This window comes from Silene latifolia, chromosome 1, assembly GCF_048544455.1.
Source record: "Silene latifolia isolate original U9 population chromosome 1, ASM4854445v1, whole genome shotgun sequence".
Classification (NCBI taxonomy): Eukaryota; Viridiplantae; Streptophyta; class Magnoliopsida; order Caryophyllales; family Caryophyllaceae; genus Silene; species Silene latifolia.
The window spans coordinates 2,835,389-2,854,359 of NC_133526.1; the positions used below are offsets into that span (position 1 = coordinate 2,835,389).

The window sequence follows — 18,971 nt, forward strand, 5'->3', positions numbered from 1 at the left end:
ATTATTGAGATTAAATAAAATTTTTACAAGAAATTAATGGGCAGCCAAGAGATAACGCTAACAACAAAATATAGTCTAAAACACAAGGTAATATAATTACATTTTTCCACTTTATATACATTGGTTTGTTCATAAATTATACTACGGTTACATTACGATAAAAAATAATGAGAAGAGCGATAATTTTGTTTTAAAATAATAATTCATATACGTATCGAATAATTAATAATGTCAAATGTTTTTGAGTCGGTGTTTAAAAATAATACTATGTGTATACTTTTTCTAAACTGAATTTATAGGATCTGAACTGAACTTATAGAATCTGAATTGAACTGAATTTATAGAATCTGAACTGAACTGAACTGATGGTATCAAGCTATACCTCGCAAGTGCACGATTTTATCGTTGTACACTATTAAGGGTCGATCCCACAAGGAGTAGGTAGATTACTAATCGTTCTAGTTCTCGAGCTTAGCTAAGTCAACGAAAATTGAGAGGTGGTAACGATCTAGCACTAAACTAGCAATTTAAAAGCTAATAAACTAGACAAGCAAAGAACAAGCTAAGGAGGATTAAAAGTTGATCAAATAATAAGAAAGGCTAGAACTCGGTTCTCCCGCGAATATACGTAACTCCACATGTTAATTCTCTCGACTAATCTTAAGGGGTAGAAGGGTAAGGGGGAGATGGCTCTAATTCGCCTAGAACATCCCTCTCGGGTTCGCAATAGGACACTAGCTATCCCAACTAACCCCCCTCTCGGGTTCGAAAGTCGGTATCCCAAGTCTAAAGCCCAACAACCCAAAAACACATGTAATTCTCAAGGTAGTCTAGCATCATCTTAGGCCAATAAGCCCCCATCATATTCCGGGTCATCCCACTCCCTCTCTCGAGGGTCGATTTCAAACGCTAACTTAGAGGCACTCTACCCCGGTTCTCACTTTCGGTCTCAACAGAGGTTAGCACTAGGGTCAAATTCCGGATACCCAATTTCCAACCTAACCAACTCTCGTTGGTGGACAAAGGTCACAAATTGACACTACCAAAAATCAATCCATAAACAATTCATTCCTCTAAGCTACCCTCACAAATTTCCCCCAACAAATTAGCCTAAATGAGAATTAATTAGTGAAATTACCCATACCGGGTCAAACCGAGTCCTAGTGGAAGATTACTCACTAATCATGTTTCTAAAAGCAAAGGAAACAATAAAGATGAAGTCTTTAAGCATAAACATAATGAGAGGATGAATCTTACTTCTAAACATGCAACAATCCAACAATAATTATGAAGAAGGATAATTTAAACTAACAATGAGGATGATTAAACTAAAAGACACAATCTTTAACAAAAACAACTCAAATATTCAATCTTTAACTCAAGGGAATCAAAGACTCAATATTTGGGTGAAAATAACAAGGATGAATTAAGGAAAGATGAACAAGAGTGAGAATAACAACAATCAAGCAACAAGGTTGGAAAATTAACAAAAACAATTAAACAAAACTCAAAGGAAAAGCAAATGTAAACTAATGAAAAGAAGAAGAGAAATAATACCAATTCAAAAGCAACAAAAGAATTTGGATTGAAGAATAAGGAAGGAAAAACCTTCAATCTTCTTACAACCCAATTTCTACTACTAAATATGATGTAATTATTGAAGAACTTGTCTAATTAAGGAAAAATTAGCAACTTAATTAACAAGGCTTAAATTTGGAAAGGTAAATTAATTCTGATCTGGGAGTGTGTGTACAAATGGTTAAGGGAGGGGGTATATATAGTTTGCACCAAGATTAGGGTAGGAATTGTAAATGGGCTTGAAAACACGAGTCTGCTCTCCCGGCTGGTCAACCGGCTGCCGGGCTTACGACCGGCTGGGAGATTCCTGGAGGTTTAATTAAATTCTTGATATCATCAGGTGTCCTTGGCTGGGCAACCGGCTGGGGGCACGTTGACTTCAAACTTGACTTTTGGGCCCTATGGGGACTCCCAGCCGGCTAGCCGGCTGCCGGCCTTATGACCGGCTGGGAAGTTCCTGTAACTTCCTTAATTCTTCAGCTCATTTGTTCTCCCAGCCGGCTGGGAATCCTCTTTGCTTGAATTTGACTTGGATTGTATACACTTGGCTGACCGGCTGCCGGCTGGGAATACTCCTCAGCTTCATTTTCTCCTTCTTCCATGCTTAGTTTACTCAACCCGTCTTCTTCGCTTCATTTCTCCCATTCCCGCCTCAATTTCTGCAAGGAAGCCATAATGTCATAGTAACGGGAATCGGGACACAAAATGCAAGAAAGGACGTATAAAACCGACTCAAATGGAGCCGGAAAGCATGAAAATAGAGAGGAAAAGTGGTGCAAAAGGATCCTATATCATGAACTTATAGGATCTGAACTGAACTTATAAGATCTGAACTGAACTGAATTTACAGGATCTGAACATAACTGAACTTATAGGATCTGAACTAAACTTAAATTAAGTGACTTTAAGTCCAAAAGAACAGGGCCTTATTGAATTAATCATTGTGACGAGAGCATCGAGTATTCCAGCATGTTAGAACATTTGAGAAACTAGCGCTAGTTCGTCGTATTATGTTGTGGTTTAGTGGTCGGGGTTGGTAAGGAGAATTGAGCTGTGGTTGTGAGGATTACATAAAAGTATTTTGTTTAACTGTAAAACATTTTTTGTTGGGAATTTTTGGTAAATGTCATTGAAAAGTAAGTCTGCCTACCGTGAAACGACGAAATGTATAAAGGTGAAAAGTAAACTACCCAACTGTAAAAGTAGGATGATAATAAAATCATCAAAAGTGAGAGGCGTCGTGTTCATTGAAAGCCACCAGTCTTCACATATACTCAGTCCGTACCAGACCAAAGGTAACACTTACTATAAACGGACGTACCACATCAAAGGTAACATTCCTTATTTGGCTCACAACATTACCAAGTTATCATTATACTCATTTGATATTTACACAAAATGTCATTACATACCCCACCTACCAACCCACAATTAAACACACAATTATATACCCAACATATTTTTCCCTCTTTACCCTTACTTTTTCCACTTTTTCTTAAATACTCCAATTTTCCCTACGTTACCTTTGGTGTGGTACGGAGGGAGTATAATCTACAAACAAAAATATACATTAGTTTATTTTAAACTATAAAAGTAAAATGATAAATTGGAACCGACCACCACAATTATATATTTACTGTTGTGAAGTGATTAATCTACATAGTATAAAAGTCAGGTTTTTTTTTCTGACTTTTAATTAGCTGGTGAATTTCTACATGTGAGCCCCTCCATGTCTCTCATACTATTTAATTACCCTATTTCCTCAACCCAATTCTTATTTCTATCTCTTTTTCATATTTTAATTATTTTTATTAAAAAATATAAGTTAAAATGTCGCAATTTACATAAAATGTTACGAGTACAATTTAGTTATATTCAACGGGTCTAACATGTCAAATACCTTTAATATGATTTTAATAAAATACGGTTATATATTATCTGATATTCAAATCTAATATTTATCAAATATTCAAATTTCCAAATATAGACTATTTATATTGTCACGGTATTGAATACTTAATCACACTCAATTATATGTCCATGTATTTAATGATATCGCTTGCTGTTACGATCCGTGCATTTTTTGCACCGGTATAAAACTAGTTTTCTCTAAAAAAAACTTGATTATAACAAATCGGAAATAAACCAAATTCAAAATGACTCGTCTTAGGCTGTGTTTGGCAAAACTACGAGGTAATTGAAACACGAAAAGGTAGGAATAAAACCTAAAAAGCTAATCAAATTTGAAAAGATAACGATAAGGTAGGTTTGAAAATTAGGAGCGATAAGATAATCGATTATATAAAAATATGTTTGGCAAACTAGCTGAAAAGGTAGCTTATTTTGGTAAAATGACGTAAAAGGATATGAAAATTATTTAATATTATAGAATAAATGGGTAAAAAATGAAAAATACGTCATTTTGGTCACTGATTTCTCAAATCTTCTACCCGGTGGAAGATTTCATTTTATAGGTCGACTTTATTTGACCAAATAAGTTACTTGCCAAACACTTGCAAAAAAATCTTTGGTCAAATAAACTACTTTGGTCAAATAAGATACCTGAAGTATCGTGCCAAACGAAGCCTTAACCGATCTATCTCGAATTCTTGCAAACAACGGAAATAACCTGACCCGATTAACACATTGATGATGGAACAACTCGCCTCCCATCTCCCAAAAGTCGCAAATACCACAAACATTTCTAGGGTTTCCATACTAATTCCAATTTCCCCAATTTTCCCCCAATTTCTCCCAATTCCCAGATCAAGATGAGCAGCGCAGCAGCAGCACCATTCTGGAGATCAGCAGGAATGACATACATTAGTTATTCAAACATCTGCGCTAATCTTGTTCGTAATTGTCTTAAGGAACCCTTCAAATCTGAATCTCTTGCTCGTGAAAAAGTCTATTACTCTCTCTCTAAATGGGATAGCGGCAAACCCCTGAAACCCAGTTTGTATTCTTCTCTTCTTTTCGTTTCCTATCGCTTTTTTTTTTTTTTTTTTTTTTTTTTTTGCCATTTTCATTTGTTTACCTTTGATTAAAATATACAGTTTATGATCTTTTATTTTGTTTTTAGATTGGGTTTGTCGTGATTTGATGTGTATGGGGATGTTGCGTTGTTTCTCCGTGTCAATCATTTGTTTACCTTTGATTAAAATACGGAGTTTGTATTCTTATTGTATTGTGTGGATATAATCTGAGAGCAATTCATTGAACTGTGAGCTCTTAAGTATATTGACATCTTTTGATAATCTTATCGAAAGATGGTCTCGTGTCGTTGTGTGGATATAATCTGAGAGCAATTCATTGAACTGTGAGCTCTTAAGATGGTCTCGTGTTTTGTGTGGTTTTGTAGGAGAATTTGTGCGTCTATAATGTCTATGTAGGTGGTAAATCCAAACTTTATATGTAGCGAAAAGTAGCGATGAACACTTTAGTATATCGACATGAAATTTGTAGCGATTTTATAGGGAAATTTGTGTTCTAATTGCCTACAATGGGGAAAAGTTTCGAACTTCATATGTTGCAGAGATGACTGATGATAGAATATTCAACTCTTGACATTGCTATAAACCGTGGGTAGGTGTTGATGGATCTCACATTGTAGTGAGCAGGGCCGTCCCTGACATTTTGAGGACCTTGGGGCCCTGTGCGACATTTATTAGATCGGCCCCTTATACTAAAAAAATAAAATAAAATAATTTTTAAATAAGCAGTTGATTTGATGATTTAATTACATGTACAACGAGCTCCTCCACTTGAAAGAATATGTTTTTACCTTTTTCATCGGAAATGCAAACGTTTATCCTGAAAATGCGGAAGGAAGTTCTTTTACATATTCAGCCGTACAAGCTTTATGCTTTTCCAATCTAGTCTTCTGCTCTGGATTTCTCATTCCTTGTTTCCTCTCCATTCTCACATTTAATGCCTTCAACTTTCATTATGAGTTGGGAGTCTCTATAGACTACAACTGCAGCTCACTTGTTCTATACCCCCCTCCCCCCACTAGGTCTTATTATCATAATCAAGAAGTTCACAAACTAGAATTAGCATCTCTTGTATCAGTGTATGTTTGATAATCCTGCTACTTTGTACGTAGCACCACGAATTTGGAATTGGTGACAACATGTTACAAGTTTAACCAGTATATATATTTGTTCTATACCCCCCTTACCCTTTTGTTTTTCACTTTTTCTTTTCTTTTTTTCGCATTTTTGAGGTGTGCGTTCACCCATGGACAGTTCTAAAGGATGATTCATGTCAGCCGACCCCAAATCATTTTGGGATCTAGAATCGTGCCTATCAATCTGCATGTAGTATCCATGTTTAACTTTCCCGCGTCACTTATATTGTAATATGCATTCATACTAATTTATGATGTGCATAGTGGTGACTCTACCCTTATAGTCTATAGATGTATCTTGCTCCCGGAATGGTCTTTATTGTGGCCATTTCAGTTCTGTTTTCATATCCCTTGGTTTTATTTACGTTGTCCCCGGTTCCGGTACTTCGTTATATTATACATGTAATCTCGTACCTGTTAATCAACTTGAGCTGGGCACTACGGCTTTCTGAATAGCAATCGCCTGCTTGTTAGTTTGACACATCCTTTGCAGTCTCATCTTTCAGATTCTAGTATTGTTGTGTGACCTTGTGTCTACTTTTTGGTATCATGACCTGATCAATTTTTATTCAGTTTCATTCTCATAACGACATTGCGACTTTATGGAGTTGTAATCTTTTCTTTTCTAATACTCGTATATTTTTATTTGCTGTTATTACTAAGGCTAATTGCTTTTATTTTATTTTTGTTCAGCTCTTCGATCTGATCAGGAATGAGGTGTGGAATCTTTTGAGAAGCCTCAAGATGATTATGCTGTCAATTGTTTTTTTCTGTTTCTGTTAGTATGGTTCACCAAAATATTAATGCCCTAAAGACTGAGATTTGAGATAACTCCCTTGTGGGCATTGATTTGGATGATGTGATAATAATGTAAGATTAACTATGTGTTACAAATTGGCATTGCCTATTTCCGAAAGGTTCATCTATCAGTTCATTTTTTTCGATGTCTGCCTGAACTGTCAATCTACGTCGTTCAATTACAGAGATGAAAGCATACCAATTCTTTTGGGTATCAACCTCTCATGATTTAACCTAACCAGTTAACTGTTAATTGAAGTAGCTAGCTTACCTGATGTCTGCAACTGCTCTTACTGCAATTCTCAAGCGATAATCTTGTAAAAAAACACAAGGCTGAGAACGGGAATCTCGGATCCATGCAGGAAAAATTAATTGAAGAAGTATGAACAAAGTGCCAATGGCACTGAAAGCTTTCTTTGCAAGATGACAAGAAATGGATAATTTCGTCTGTCGAAAGAAGCATCCTCAATGCAGCAAAACAGAAATGTTAGTACCCTACCTGAAGAAGGAAACTTCCTTGCTAACAAAACAACACAATATCCGAAAAGTCGAGAAATTATATATATGAGGTTTAACACAATGTAATATACAAGCAAATCAAAGTATGACTTCATTATCCATCTTCCCCTTCTCTTTAATCTTCATACTTGCTCTACTTATACCTCTGGGTTACACCGACGCCACCAAAACTTTATCGAATGATATAATCAACAAAACATGCCAGGCATGTAGCTTGATCAAATCGTCCAACTTCAGCTACGGCTTCTGCTCGGCCACACTTGCTGCAATCCCGGTTAGTCATGTCACTAATCTACCAGGTCTAGGGCTAATCTCTCTCGAGCTAGCCCTAGTTGACGCTACCAACACAATGTTAAAAATAGATGGTATGTTAACCACGAATGAGTCGAGTCTTATTTGTAAGACTTGCTTAGATTCGTGCCTGGAACTATATTCCGACATGAGTGCAAAACTGGAAGAGTGCGTTGGTGAATATTTGAGCGGAGGGAATGAAGACGTTTATTCGTGGATTAGTGAGATGATGCAAGGAACTGCCTTATGCGAGGGCGAGTTTGAGGGGATAGGGCTCAAGTCGCCTCTTACGAGGGAGAATTACTCCTTATCGCAGTTATATGGCATGGTTCTATGTATTATAGACTTGATAAGCCCAATTATCAAGTCAAGACCCTCTATCTCGGCTTGAGATACCGTTACCAAGCTAATAAGCTATGCATTTCTTTCGTCTTCCTTTATCAACATGTATTTTCATTTCTGCAATTTAATCTCGATTTGAGACTTGATATTGGATTCCGTGGTTGCACCATAATGCATCTTACGCAGTAAACTGGAAAACCGTAAGAAGCCAGAATCACGACTTAAACTTGGCTAATAGTACAAAATAACGGCATTCTTATCATAACAAGCGACAACGATCATGTAATTTTTTTTATGGCAAGGTAACACGATACAGTTTACATACAAACACCCATCATTGTAGAATTAACTCGAATATCATACAAAGTTCGTTGGCGCCAAGAAAACTTGACTCAAACGAAGTACGTATCTTCTCGCAAATTTTCTAAACAAAAGAAAGACTTCACGATTATCTAACTGTGAGGTCATTCGGTTATGTACAAGTAATGAATGAGAAGAATCAACTAAGAAGAGGGTAAAATATTACACATTTGGTGATTTGGATCTCTTTTTTTTACAGTGCGATAGTCACTTATAAGCGAGACCTACTCCGACTCTGACTAACTTCACACTGGCACTCGTTTTCCTCGGTATCTATCCATCAACTGCAATTGATCAAAGTAGGCATCGTAAGGAGGAAAGTTCCACATGAAGACTAGATACATGACCAACTGCATGCTTGATTGCCAAATAGGAAAGACGATACATGGGGAACGGAATACTACTACAAGAACAAATATAGTGGGTGGCATCCATTTTCAGTATGTTATGTTTCAGCAGTTTAAGATTGCATAGGGGTTCCTTGTTTCTCAATAAAAGACGGGGAAAGTAGAGAACTATGTGCCCTAAATCCGCTTTGTTCAAATGTTACGTAGAAAACTTCATTTGAGTACAAACTGTAGTAATCTCATGACAAGCTCAAGCTATGTTGCTCGGACTCTTCAATATTACCTCACGTGCCCGTGTTGGACACTGGACTCTCGGACACAGGTAGGACACCCGGACACTTCATTTTAGACCAAAAACATGAATTTTTTTAATAAAATAGATGAATCCGACCCTTGGACACGTATCCGTGTCGGATACTTGAGACCGAGTCCGAGCAATATAGGGCTCAAGCATGAAGTGTCGTTTCCTTCTCCGGGGGGGGGGTATTTTGCCCTCTTTACGAAGGGGCAACGGGGGGTGGGGTCAGTGTGGGATTATCAGGCCAGGAAAAGATTTTTAAAGACAAAAACCTGTGGACATCCAAATGATTTCGTTGCAATACGACGACCTACAAGCTGACATTTGATTACATACCGATCTAAAGAATGGATGTTGCAACACCCAACCAAGAAGAGGTATCCTTTGAAGGAACACTGCCAAGGTAGGCCAGAAACCACTGCCAAGAACAATGAAAGACAGTTAGCTCCAGATAACAGTATGTAAGAGTATAAAAAGTAGAAAATGGCGAGTTTAACAGACCTGAAAAGTACAACGAATCCATATGATTCCAAAAGCATGCCTATAATTGGCCAGCCTATTATAACGAAGAAGAACCCAACGCCAAATGAAATTGTTCCCTGCGTAATTCACCACACATTCAAATTTTGTCAAAGGATGAAAAAGCTAATGATAAAAAAAGACAGGAGACGACGATATATAACCATACTAACCTTATAATTTTGAGGTTTCATGAAGAACTGAAGAGTGGGTTTTGGTCCAATAGTCAATGCCAAACCAAAGAGGAAAAGAATCTGAAAGGCGCATTACAAACCAATAAGTCTTAGCAAGAAGGAGGTGGTTGAAATGGAGGATATCAGACATACAAATATGAGCACGAGCAAGACGAGCAAGACTGAGGGTGTGTTTGGATTGAGGGATTTGGAGGGTAAAGAAAGGGAGGGAGAGTAGGGGATTTAAAATCCCTTGTTTGGATAGCAAATATGGGTGGAGGGAAATGGAGGGGGAGAGATTTGGAGGGATTCATTTTCCCTCCTTCAAGCCTAATCAAAATCTCTCCATAATAGGCAAGATTTGGAGGGAAATTGTATCCAAACACCCACACCTCATTTCCCCCGCCCTTCCCTTCCCGCCCTTTCCCTTCCCTCCTTCTCCGTCCCCTCCCTTTCCCTCCACTTTTGCTATCCAAACACACCCTGAGTGTGTGTTTGGATAGCAAAAGTGGAGGGAAAGGGAGGGGAGGGGTAAGGAGGGAAGAGAAAGGGAGGGCAAATGGGATGTGGTTGTTTGGATACAATTTCCTTCTAAATCTTGCCTCTTGTGGAGAGATTTTGATTTGCCTTAGATGAGGGAAAATGGATCCCTCCAAATCTCTCCCCCACCATTTCCCTCCACCCATATTTGCTATCCAAATAAGGGATTTTAAATCCCCTACTCTCCCTCCCTTTCTTTTCCTGCCAAATTTCTCAATCCAAACACAAACACACCCTGAGATTTTACACTTACATTTCCCATTGCAAGCAACCCTTTGTCGAAGAATAACATAACCCCCAAAAAGGTGAAGAAAATGCCAAATCCAGTCAATCCGAGTCCAATTTCTGTTTTTTGACAATTCAAAATATTCAATCGATCAGGCTCTTAAAAAGTTTTCAGATACCCGAATTTTTTTATAATCTGTGACATAAATAGAACTTTCATAACAAGCAGAAACTACGAACTAATGAGTAAAAAAAATCCTTATCTAACTGACAGAGAGTATCAGACATTTATAACACAAAACCCGGAATTGAGAAGTAAAGACACATGCACCATGTAGAGTATTAGCTGCTCCACACTGAACATATTCCCACCTCCGCCAGTAGAAACCACAGGCCTGACACATATGCTGCCCAGTGAGAGCGAGAGCGAGGCAAACTCCCGGCAGAAACTCCCACTGGACCTGACGTCAGCCCGGGGATATCATTTTCACTCTTATTCCGCCCTTAGAGCTCCGGACTACAAACAGCCCCAAACTAAGTACTGATCCAATGACATTCTCACTACATACTTTGATATGGTCTGGACCTAAACATTCTAATCAAATAAAAAACAATTCCTCCCAAATTCTACTCCCGAATTATTACTTTGTCTGTTCCAATCATTGGTTTACCTTCGATTAAAATACTGCTCACAAAAAATAAGAAGGTAAACAATTGACTGAGGCGGACATCAGTCAACAGGAAGTTACCATAATTTCTTCATAAGCAAAAATAATCCACTAAAAGATCACCTTCAAGCTAATCATTTTATAAGCAACATACAAGACTAGACTACATATACTCCCTCCATCCCAATCATTTATCTACCTACGATAAAATACTCCTCACAAAGAATGTAAAAGGTAAACAAATAATTGGGACGGAGGGAGTACATGATTTATAACACCATCCACGTATTAAACTTCACTAAATATCATCATAAATCACCTAAAATTAATCTATATTAAATCATAATCACATCTACAAACCCATATTACACCACAACTACAAAATTGAATATAACATAAACCCTAAACAACAAAATTGAAAACTACCCACTTACTTTTTAGATCATTCATCTCAAAAGAAGACATTTTTAACAGACCCAATTGCTCAAACTCTGCAAAAATTCAATCAATCGAGCAGTTAGAGTAAATTACAATCAATATGAAATAGTAATTTATAAATTATATATCAAAAACTACAAAGGGTGTAGAGAATTACCAGTAAAAATTAAAAAATAGAAGGATTTTGATTTGAAATGAGAAGACTTTATAAGGGAATAGAGAAGGGCAAGGTGGGTTTTTATATGAAAGTTTTAGTAGAGAGTTACAAACTTGTTGCTCCTAAATGACGATATTTGGCCAATAATATTTGAGTCCTAAGTTAACGGTGGTCACTTTTTTTTATTTGCAAAATAATTATGTTAAAAATAAATGCGTCAATAACAAATTGGTAAAAAAAAAAAATGTTGTTTTTTTTTTGTCTTTGTCACGAAGTCACAAGCACATAATCGCATTATAAGGGGAGGAGATTCGAACCCTGGGGCCTATCATCACAATACATCCGTCTTAACCACTGTAAAAAAAAATCCTTGGAAAAAAAAAAAAAAAAAAAAAATGTTGTTTTGGTCGTAAATGGTAGTATAAAATTCGGGAGTTAACTAAATTTGATAAATGGGTCAATGAAGTCGGGGAGAGGAGGTGAGTCGAGTCAATTGATATAAAATTTGGGAGTTATCTAAATTTGATAAACGGGTCAATGAGGTCGGAGGGAAGGTGAGTCGAGTCAATTGAATTGGAGGTAAGTCGATATAATTCGGGTTTGCAAACAATTTTTACCGACAACGGCAATTTCACTGTGTTGCATTCGAGTTATTTGATAATGGTTATTATGCAACAATTAACATTATGGTCAAGTTGGATAAACTTGGTCAATTCATGATGTGGGTCGAATTCGAGCAGTTGTAGATTTAGATTGAGGCCATATAAAAACCTAATTAAAGGTGGCCAATAGGTCGGGTTAGAGGCAGGTTCGATTGGGGTTAGTTGTCCGGACACGACTTTGAGGTGGGGGCGAGTTGGGGCAGGTTAGGCTAGGCTGGACTCCCCATTGTATGGCCCGCCCCAACCCCAGTCCATACAAGGTTTATTTATCTTTTTTTTTTTTTGGTTTTTACCGGACGGGGATAGGAATCTTTTGGCCGGGTAGGGGACAAGTTAGGTTAGGCTAGCACATGGGCTCGGGTTAGTTGAAAATAGTCCCAATGTAGGGGTCGGCCGAGCTGACTTGCTATGTTGGCCTAATTTAAACCCAATCCTCGATAGTAAACCTCGATAATATCAATAAACCTTGATAACATCAAAAAGGGGAGAAAAAGAAAAATTTAAACCTCATATCTCATTACTCTTGTTAGCTTTGTAATACTATTATCTGAGATCAAATAATTATTGTGTAACACGATTTTACTATTTGAAACGATTATTACATATAAAAATACTCTAACAATTGTCGTGATAGAACACAAGATTATTTATTCATGACATACTCCGTACTAACTATCGTCATAGTGGAACACATGATTATTTTTCTTTTTCTTTTTTAATACGAGCATGATTATTATTCGTGATATGCTAAGTATTGTCATGGTGAAACACATTATTTACTATCCGTGACACAACAATCGTTACTCAAAACGATTATTGGAAGTAAGAAACACAGGGTTTAACAAAAAAAAAAAAAAGATGGTCACCCGATAAAAATCGTCGTGGTTGAACACCGCCAGTGAGTGACGAGACGATCAAAAAACTCCATTGTTGTTGTCTGGCTTTCACCTCACTCGCTCACTCCATTCTTCTTCTTCTTCTTCAGCCGTTTAGATCGTATTTTCCCCAATTTAACCTGCAATATTCAAACTTGTTGCATTTCAATTGCGACATATTGATTTTTGTGATTTTTTTTTTTTTTTTCAAAAATCAATCAAATTGATTAAATGGCGCCAGTATCAGCTCTCGCGAAATACAAGTTAGTGTTTTTAGGCGATCAATCCGTCGGAAAAACTAGTATAATCACTCGATTCATGTATGATAAGTTCGATAATACTTACCAGGTACATTTTGATTTTGTATTTATTTGCTCGACAGTAGTTTATTTTGTTATTTAGCGGATCTGATTGATTTCTAGGGTTTCTGTTTTGATTGTTTGCCGTGATCATACTATTTGTGATCAACATTTTGTTTCTTTTGATTGCTGTGGTAGTTCTGATTGTATAAGTGCCTAAGTGGATGATATTTGATCTGTATGTTGGATTAGTTTGAATTCTTGTAGGTTTCATGGTAAAAATAATTGCGACATTACGACATTACCCTAGTGCCTTGAGGAATTAGGGCTCGCTCAAATGACGGTGTAAGGGGGTTGGATATACGCAGGCTTACCCTTATGTTAACAATACACAGGAGCGGGTTTTTTATGATTCATATTTAGGTTTATCCCGTTGTTAAATGAGCCTACTACTTATGCTAGCAGTTAAGGCGAAGGTATTATGGACAATAGGGCGTGGTTCAATCCCCTTCCCTTAGATTGTAATGCCCTTGTGGTTTGTGGCTCAAATGACACATTGAAAAAGACCTTATTTGTATCATACTGGCTATGGTATTCGGTGGAGAGCAAAATGACCCATTAAAATGTTTCACTTTGGAGCAATTGGTGAAGGAGTCTTTTAATGTTGGTCATTCGTGGACAACCTCCTTGTGTTGTAAACACGTAGGTATGTCCGTATGTGTATGTATGACTCCAGGTACCTAGCTATAGCCGATAGGTTGGTAGCATTTTGAGACATTGAAGTAATATTGCTATACTATATTGTTGAGGCGGGATTTATTTGGGGTTGGAGCCATTTGGATACGTGTTTTGGAAGAATCATATTCCGTTTTGTGGAGTTAAGCGATAAATCATGAGCAAGGTGTATTACAATTTGCTAATTGAGGGTTTATGAGCAAATCAATGGACTTTTGAAAGTTCCATGTTCTCTATTGTTGGCATTAGTTCCTTATCATGCACTTAAATAACTATGTGTGAATTTGAACTTGGGAAAGTTTGTGGATAAGTAATATACCTTGCAGCCAAACCTCAGTGATGGATCTTTGGTTCTCTAGGTTTTATATGGATTTTTTTTTTGCTACGCCTCACAAACTTATGTAGGATTTGCAGTGATCTTCTAAATATACAGCTTTTCAGGATCTGTTTTTTATTAATTCCCTACCTCATGGTTTAGTTATGTATTTACTGATGATTAAACGGTGAACTGTGTCAATGTTTAATTGTTTTAACAAACTTAATGGAACAACCAATCTTCGAAACTTAGGAAATTCAGACTAGTTGAAAGATCTTAGCTCATTTACGTGTCACCAAAGAATGTCATTGCTTGATGGGCAAATGACTTGGACCTAAGGTTTTGTCACTATGTTATCTTGTTTTCCACTGCAACTTTTTGTAGGTTCTTATCCCATTATCTTTCATTCAGTTAATATTTGATGTCAATGCAGTCAATCTTATCATTTTTCATAGGTAAGGGCGTAACTGCGTAAGGCTTAAACTCACTCTCAATTTTTTTATATTCAGGCTACAATTGGTATTGATTTTCTATCAAAGACCATGTATCTTGAAGATCGTACTGTGCGTCTGCAACTGTGGTAAGATTCATCTCTACATTTGCACCTTTACAGTTTACATGTAATATAACAACTCCCTTAGCCCCAAAGAGAGTGACTACATTTCCACCTTTACAGTTTACATGTAATATAAGAACTCCCTTAGCTCCAAAGTGAGTGACTATTTCCACATTGGTTTGTCATAAATTGAATAACCATCTCTTGATTGATAAGATTAAATGGTAGCATAACCACATTACTTTTTATTCATTGAATCAAGCTGGTAGAATATGATGTTAAAAGGGCATCTTAGGTATGATCTATCTGAAACTGTTCATAATTTAAAAGCTGACTGGAATCTGAATGACTTGTACTTTTTTTATCGAACTTTTTTGTCAACCATTAATCTACTGTTGTCACTGAAACGTGGCAAGGGACTAAGGGCAGTGAGAATTAGATTCCAATTGATCACTTTAACATCTTTTGGAAGTCAGGATGTAATGCCAGCTGAGTTAGATACTTAGATTAACTACATCTCAAGGCTGTGAAGCCTCTTCTAAAGTGCGTCTAGCATTTGGTTCTTATGTACGGAGGAGTATTATGGAGTAGCTGTTATTTAGAAATTGCCTTGAGTCCCTTCTTTTGCTTTTCACTCCTTCATCATAGAAGCTATACCTTGCGTCCATTTAAAAGTTGTTTCCACATGCTCATTCGACAACAATATCAGTATACCATTATTTCAATGCCTCAAGGGCTTCCACAAATTGCGGAAGGGTGGGGCTGTATGTACGCAACCGTACTCATGTTTTACCAAGACAGAAATTTACACACTTTCACTCCTGTATTAGCAACACAAAGAAAATGTCTGCAAATGACCGAAGATGAAAATTGCTTCAAGAATTGCATCGAGTGACTTCTATTTGAAAATAAAAAAATAAAAAAATGATGCTGTAATGAATTTTTTTTCATTCCGTCATAATGTAAGACCATAGAATAATGTCATTTTATGCTAGTGTCAGCTTCTCACACCTGACAATCACTTAATCCTGCAGGAAAAAAATTTAGAACGTAGTAACTAGGATAATTTGTAGTACATCTAAAGGCTATGAAGTCTCTCTTAAAGCGAGTTTGCCACCATTATAGTTGTATGTGATGATTGTTCAATGCAAACTGCCTTGAGTGCATTTCCTGGATATGTTGTCACTCCTCATCCTGGATAATCATACCTTGAGTATGCGTCTTAGGCTCTTAGCTATGTTCCAACTTCCTTATTCTGGGAGATAACTTGAAATGTCACTCTATATTAAAGCCAGCTTCAAACTCTTGTTAATCCTGCAGGAAAAAAGATTAGAATCGCGAAATTTATAAATGAAAGTCAAATGACTCAAATCATTTTACGTGGAATCTATTTGTAGTTATCTTTTCCAATTTCACCAATATAAGTATTTAGGGTGTGATATACCTAGTTGCGGCTTCCTGATTTCCTTATGTAGAATTGTAAGCATTGGGATAAATGGAAAAAGATTTTATCAGAAAGATTCATCATTATTAATTCTACAATTCTAATTATCTGAACAGGGATACAGCTGGTCAGGAGAGGTTCAGGAGTCTTATACCTAGCTACATAAGGGACTCATCGGTTGCAGTAATAGTATATGATGTTGCAAGTAAGTAAACTTTTATATCATGAATTGCTTTATATTTCTGTATGCAATCCACAAGTACCTAAATATTTTCTGTCCTTTGGTTTTTATACTCTGTATTTTGTTTAGTTGCTTTGTTGGGTCATTTGAAGTCTTCTACAAATACCGAGCTTGTTATGCGCTGTCTTGTCATTTGCTGAATCTCCCCATTTGGTATTTTTGCTGTTATGCTCAGGCCGACAGTCCTTCCTAAACACCATTAAGTGGATAGAAGAGGTCCGCAATGAGAGGGGAAGTGATGTTATAATTGTCCTTGTTGGAAACAAAACCGATCTTGTGGATAAAAGGTAGTTTGACAATCTCATCATAACTGCTATTTTTCTTACGGTATTTTGGTATTAAGATTCTTACTGTGTTTTCACCAAACTGCTTCTTATGAATCATTTTGTTTCGCAAGTCCAGGTTGTCAATATAGTACTGGACTTGGTTAGGTGTCTTTTGTCATATCAAAATCGAGAGAGTGAAAGGGGGGAATTGGAGGGAAGGGGAAGGGTGATGAGAGGAAGGTACAATTCAGGAAAGGATAGGGGACATATATAGTGCACGAAACTGTTTGCTTGTTAACAAATGTACAGTTTTGAGAAAGGGAGGAGAAGAAGGACCGCTTTCTCTCCCTTAGCGAATAAACAAAACTAATATAAAAGTGATTGCAAGGAAAGTTTCCCCTATCAGTTGATAAGAGTTGATGTCAATCCATTTGTTGTTTGTGTGCTATTCACTCCCATGATCAAATTTAATCTGCATACTAAAAATCACTTGCTTTCAAAATTGTCCCAGTTCTTCCTTATAACAATACATTTTGAATCCTCACTCTTTCCTTTAACTATTCAAACGATAGATTTTGAATCCTTCACTCTTTCCTCCCATGTAGCTGGGAAGTGATTATTTCAGATGAGATAGATTCACTGTGCTTTGTGCGTTAGTATTTAGTAACAGTCCCCAATTTCGTTTTACTAACTATAAGGATAGGGCCTTAGGGATAGTGCATAATCTGCTTCTGATAAACTCTTTTAACCAGAGTACCAGACCTTGTTCCAACTTCGTTGATTATAGTCTAGTAGTAATGTAGTATATATGAGGACTCAATCTAGTGTTGTTGCTGGCTTGCCATTTTCTTACTTGTATAGTTGTATTCTATCATGCCAGGCAAGTGTCAATTGAGGAAGGGGAAGCCAAAGGCAAGGAACTCAATGTCATGTTCATCGAAACTAGTGCAAAAGCCGGCTTCAACATAAAGGTTCTTCCTTCAGCCACTTTAACACACAAAACTCATTTCATTATTTTCTGCTACGCAAAGTGTCTTAAATGCACTACAGTGATGTGGCAACTATCAAAGTTGATAAGGAGCTCCTACCATATAATTATATACGTATTATACTCTGACAACATTGAAATCTACAATATTAAGGTCGTCTCATAAACGTTCACTATTACTCTGTATACTCTTTGACAACGTCAAAATCTACGATTTTTCTGGCTTTTGTATTTATGGTTGTGATTAATGCATCTAGAGCTGAAAATGGTTTGTATGTACACTGCTGTTAAACTACGCCCTCAGTTTAAAAGGGGATTGCGTATTCAAAATCGCCTTTTCTAGCTGCAAGTCCATATCAATGTACTCTCTAAGTCAAAGGGCATAGTCGCTGGAACACATTTTTTTTAGATTAGAACCGACTTCTGGTAAAATGGGAAAATAGGAATGGAACAAGAGTTGTACTCAGTATATTATTTCGACGAGGTTATGGTCATACAATGAGATTAAAGTTCTATGCAATTTTGCAGGCACTCTTCCGGAAAATTGCAGCTGCCTTACCTGGAATGGAGACACTCTCTTCAACAAAGCAAGAGGACATGGTGGATGTAAGTTTGAAGTCCACCTCAAGTGCACAACAGTCGGGCGCGCAGTCCGGTGGTTGTGCTTGCTGACGACACATATCTCCGATATGAAAGTCCTTCCTAGTTAAAGTGTTGCTGTACTTTTCTGTACTTCCATCCTTTAAGCTAGAAAGATTTTGAAAGATTTCGAAGTGTCATAGTCTTAATAGTTAATACCATCTTGTTTCTCCGAGTTCAGTGTTGCAGAATTTCAGGGATTTACAACGTCAATCGATCAATTTCGAGTTATGCATCCAACCCAATTCGACTAATAAACGTGTGTATAAATTCATCAACAGAAATATTCAGCCGTACATTTTGTCGATGAGCAAAGCGTGTCCTTAAAACACTATTCTTGTAGAACACCAGTCTTCGTGCTCTCTTAAGATAAGATAATCGCAAATCACACAAACGGTTGTAAATGAGAATATATATACCATCTTATTTGTCTAAAATATTTTTTTTTAAAAAAAGTTTTTTTATTGAAGAGTTTATTTTAAAATTAATTTTAAATAACACGGATCATTTCCATGATCGTCAATAAACAACCGAATTAAATTTCTCTAAAATGAAATGTTGAGTGTTC

General features: G+C 36.8%; 3 protein-coding genes and 1 long non-coding RNA gene across 4 annotated transcripts; 3 read left to right on the plus strand and 1 right to left on the minus strand.

The window, feature by feature from the left end:
- The first annotated feature begins 4,232 nt into the window (after positions 1-4,232).
- LOC141592859 (uncharacterized) lies at positions 4,233-6,655 on the plus strand. The gene is made up of 2 exons (XR_012521229.1): positions 4,233-4,533; positions 6,401-6,655. It is a non-coding gene; the product is annotated as an uncharacterized LOC141592859 (long non-coding RNA).
- Positions 6,656-7,087: 432 nt separating this feature from the next.
- LOC141592865 (putative invertase inhibitor) lies at positions 7,088-7,821 on the plus strand. The gene has a single exon (XM_074413739.1). It carries the CDS (start codon positions 7,110-7,112, stop codon positions 7,704-7,706), a length of 597 nt encoding a protein of 198 aa, XP_074269840.1. The 5' UTR covers positions 7,088-7,109; the 3' UTR covers positions 7,707-7,821.
- A 73-nt stretch (positions 7,822-7,894) lies between these two features.
- On the minus strand, positions 7,895-11,516 carry LOC141592871 (vesicle transport protein GOT1-like). Its single transcript, XM_074413748.1, has 7 exons — positions 11,383-11,516; positions 11,222-11,278; positions 10,148-10,239; positions 9,355-9,435; positions 9,164-9,261; positions 8,999-9,080; positions 7,895-8,301 (listed from the first exon to the last, which is right to left on the minus strand). Exons 2-7 carry the CDS (start codon positions 11,250-11,252, stop codon positions 8,263-8,265), a joined length of 423 nt encoding a protein of 140 aa, XP_074269849.1. The 5' UTR covers positions 11,253-11,278; positions 11,383-11,516; the 3' UTR covers positions 7,895-8,262.
- Positions 11,517-12,850: 1,334 nt separating this feature from the next.
- LOC141592929 (ras-related protein RABH1b-like) lies at positions 12,851-18,638 on the plus strand. The gene is made up of 6 exons (XM_074413823.1): positions 12,851-13,267; positions 14,779-14,849; positions 16,386-16,474; positions 16,686-16,797; positions 17,657-17,747; positions 18,293-18,638. The coding sequence occupies exons 1-6, from the start codon at positions 13,151-13,153 to the stop codon at positions 18,434-18,436; spliced, it is 624 nt and encodes a 207-aa protein (XP_074269924.1). The 5' UTR covers positions 12,851-13,150; the 3' UTR covers positions 18,437-18,638.
- Positions 18,639-18,971: the final 333 nt, after the last annotated feature.

Bases quoted from the DNA above. Each gene is read 5' to 3' on its own strand.
- LOC141592865 (XM_074413739.1), top strand. From the start codon at position 7,110: ATGACTTCATTATCCATCTTCCCCTTCTCTTTAATCTTCATACTTGCT.
- LOC141592871 (XM_074413748.1), bottom strand. From the start codon at position 11,252: ATGTCTTCTTTTGAGATGAATGATCTAAAAA. The intron at 9,081-9,163 runs GTCTGTTAAACT...TGTTCTTGGCAG, and splicing joins GGATTCGTTGTACTTTTCAG to TGGTTTCTGGCCTACCTTGG. The intron at 8,302-8,998 runs GTATGTAATCAA...GATCAATTGCAG, and splicing joins AACATCCATTCTTTAGATCG to TTGATGGATAGATACCGAGG.
- LOC141592929 (XM_074413823.1), top strand. From the start codon at position 13,151: ATGGCGCCAGTATCAGCTCTCGCGAAATACAAGTTAGTGTTTTTAGGC. The intron at 13,268-14,778 runs GTACATTTTGAT...TTTTATATTCAG, and splicing joins AGTTCGATAATACTTACCAG to GCTACAATTGGTATTGATTT. The intron at 14,850-16,385 runs GTAAGATTCATC...TTATCTGAACAG, and splicing joins ACTGTGCGTCTGCAACTGTG to GGATACAGCTGGTCAGGAGA.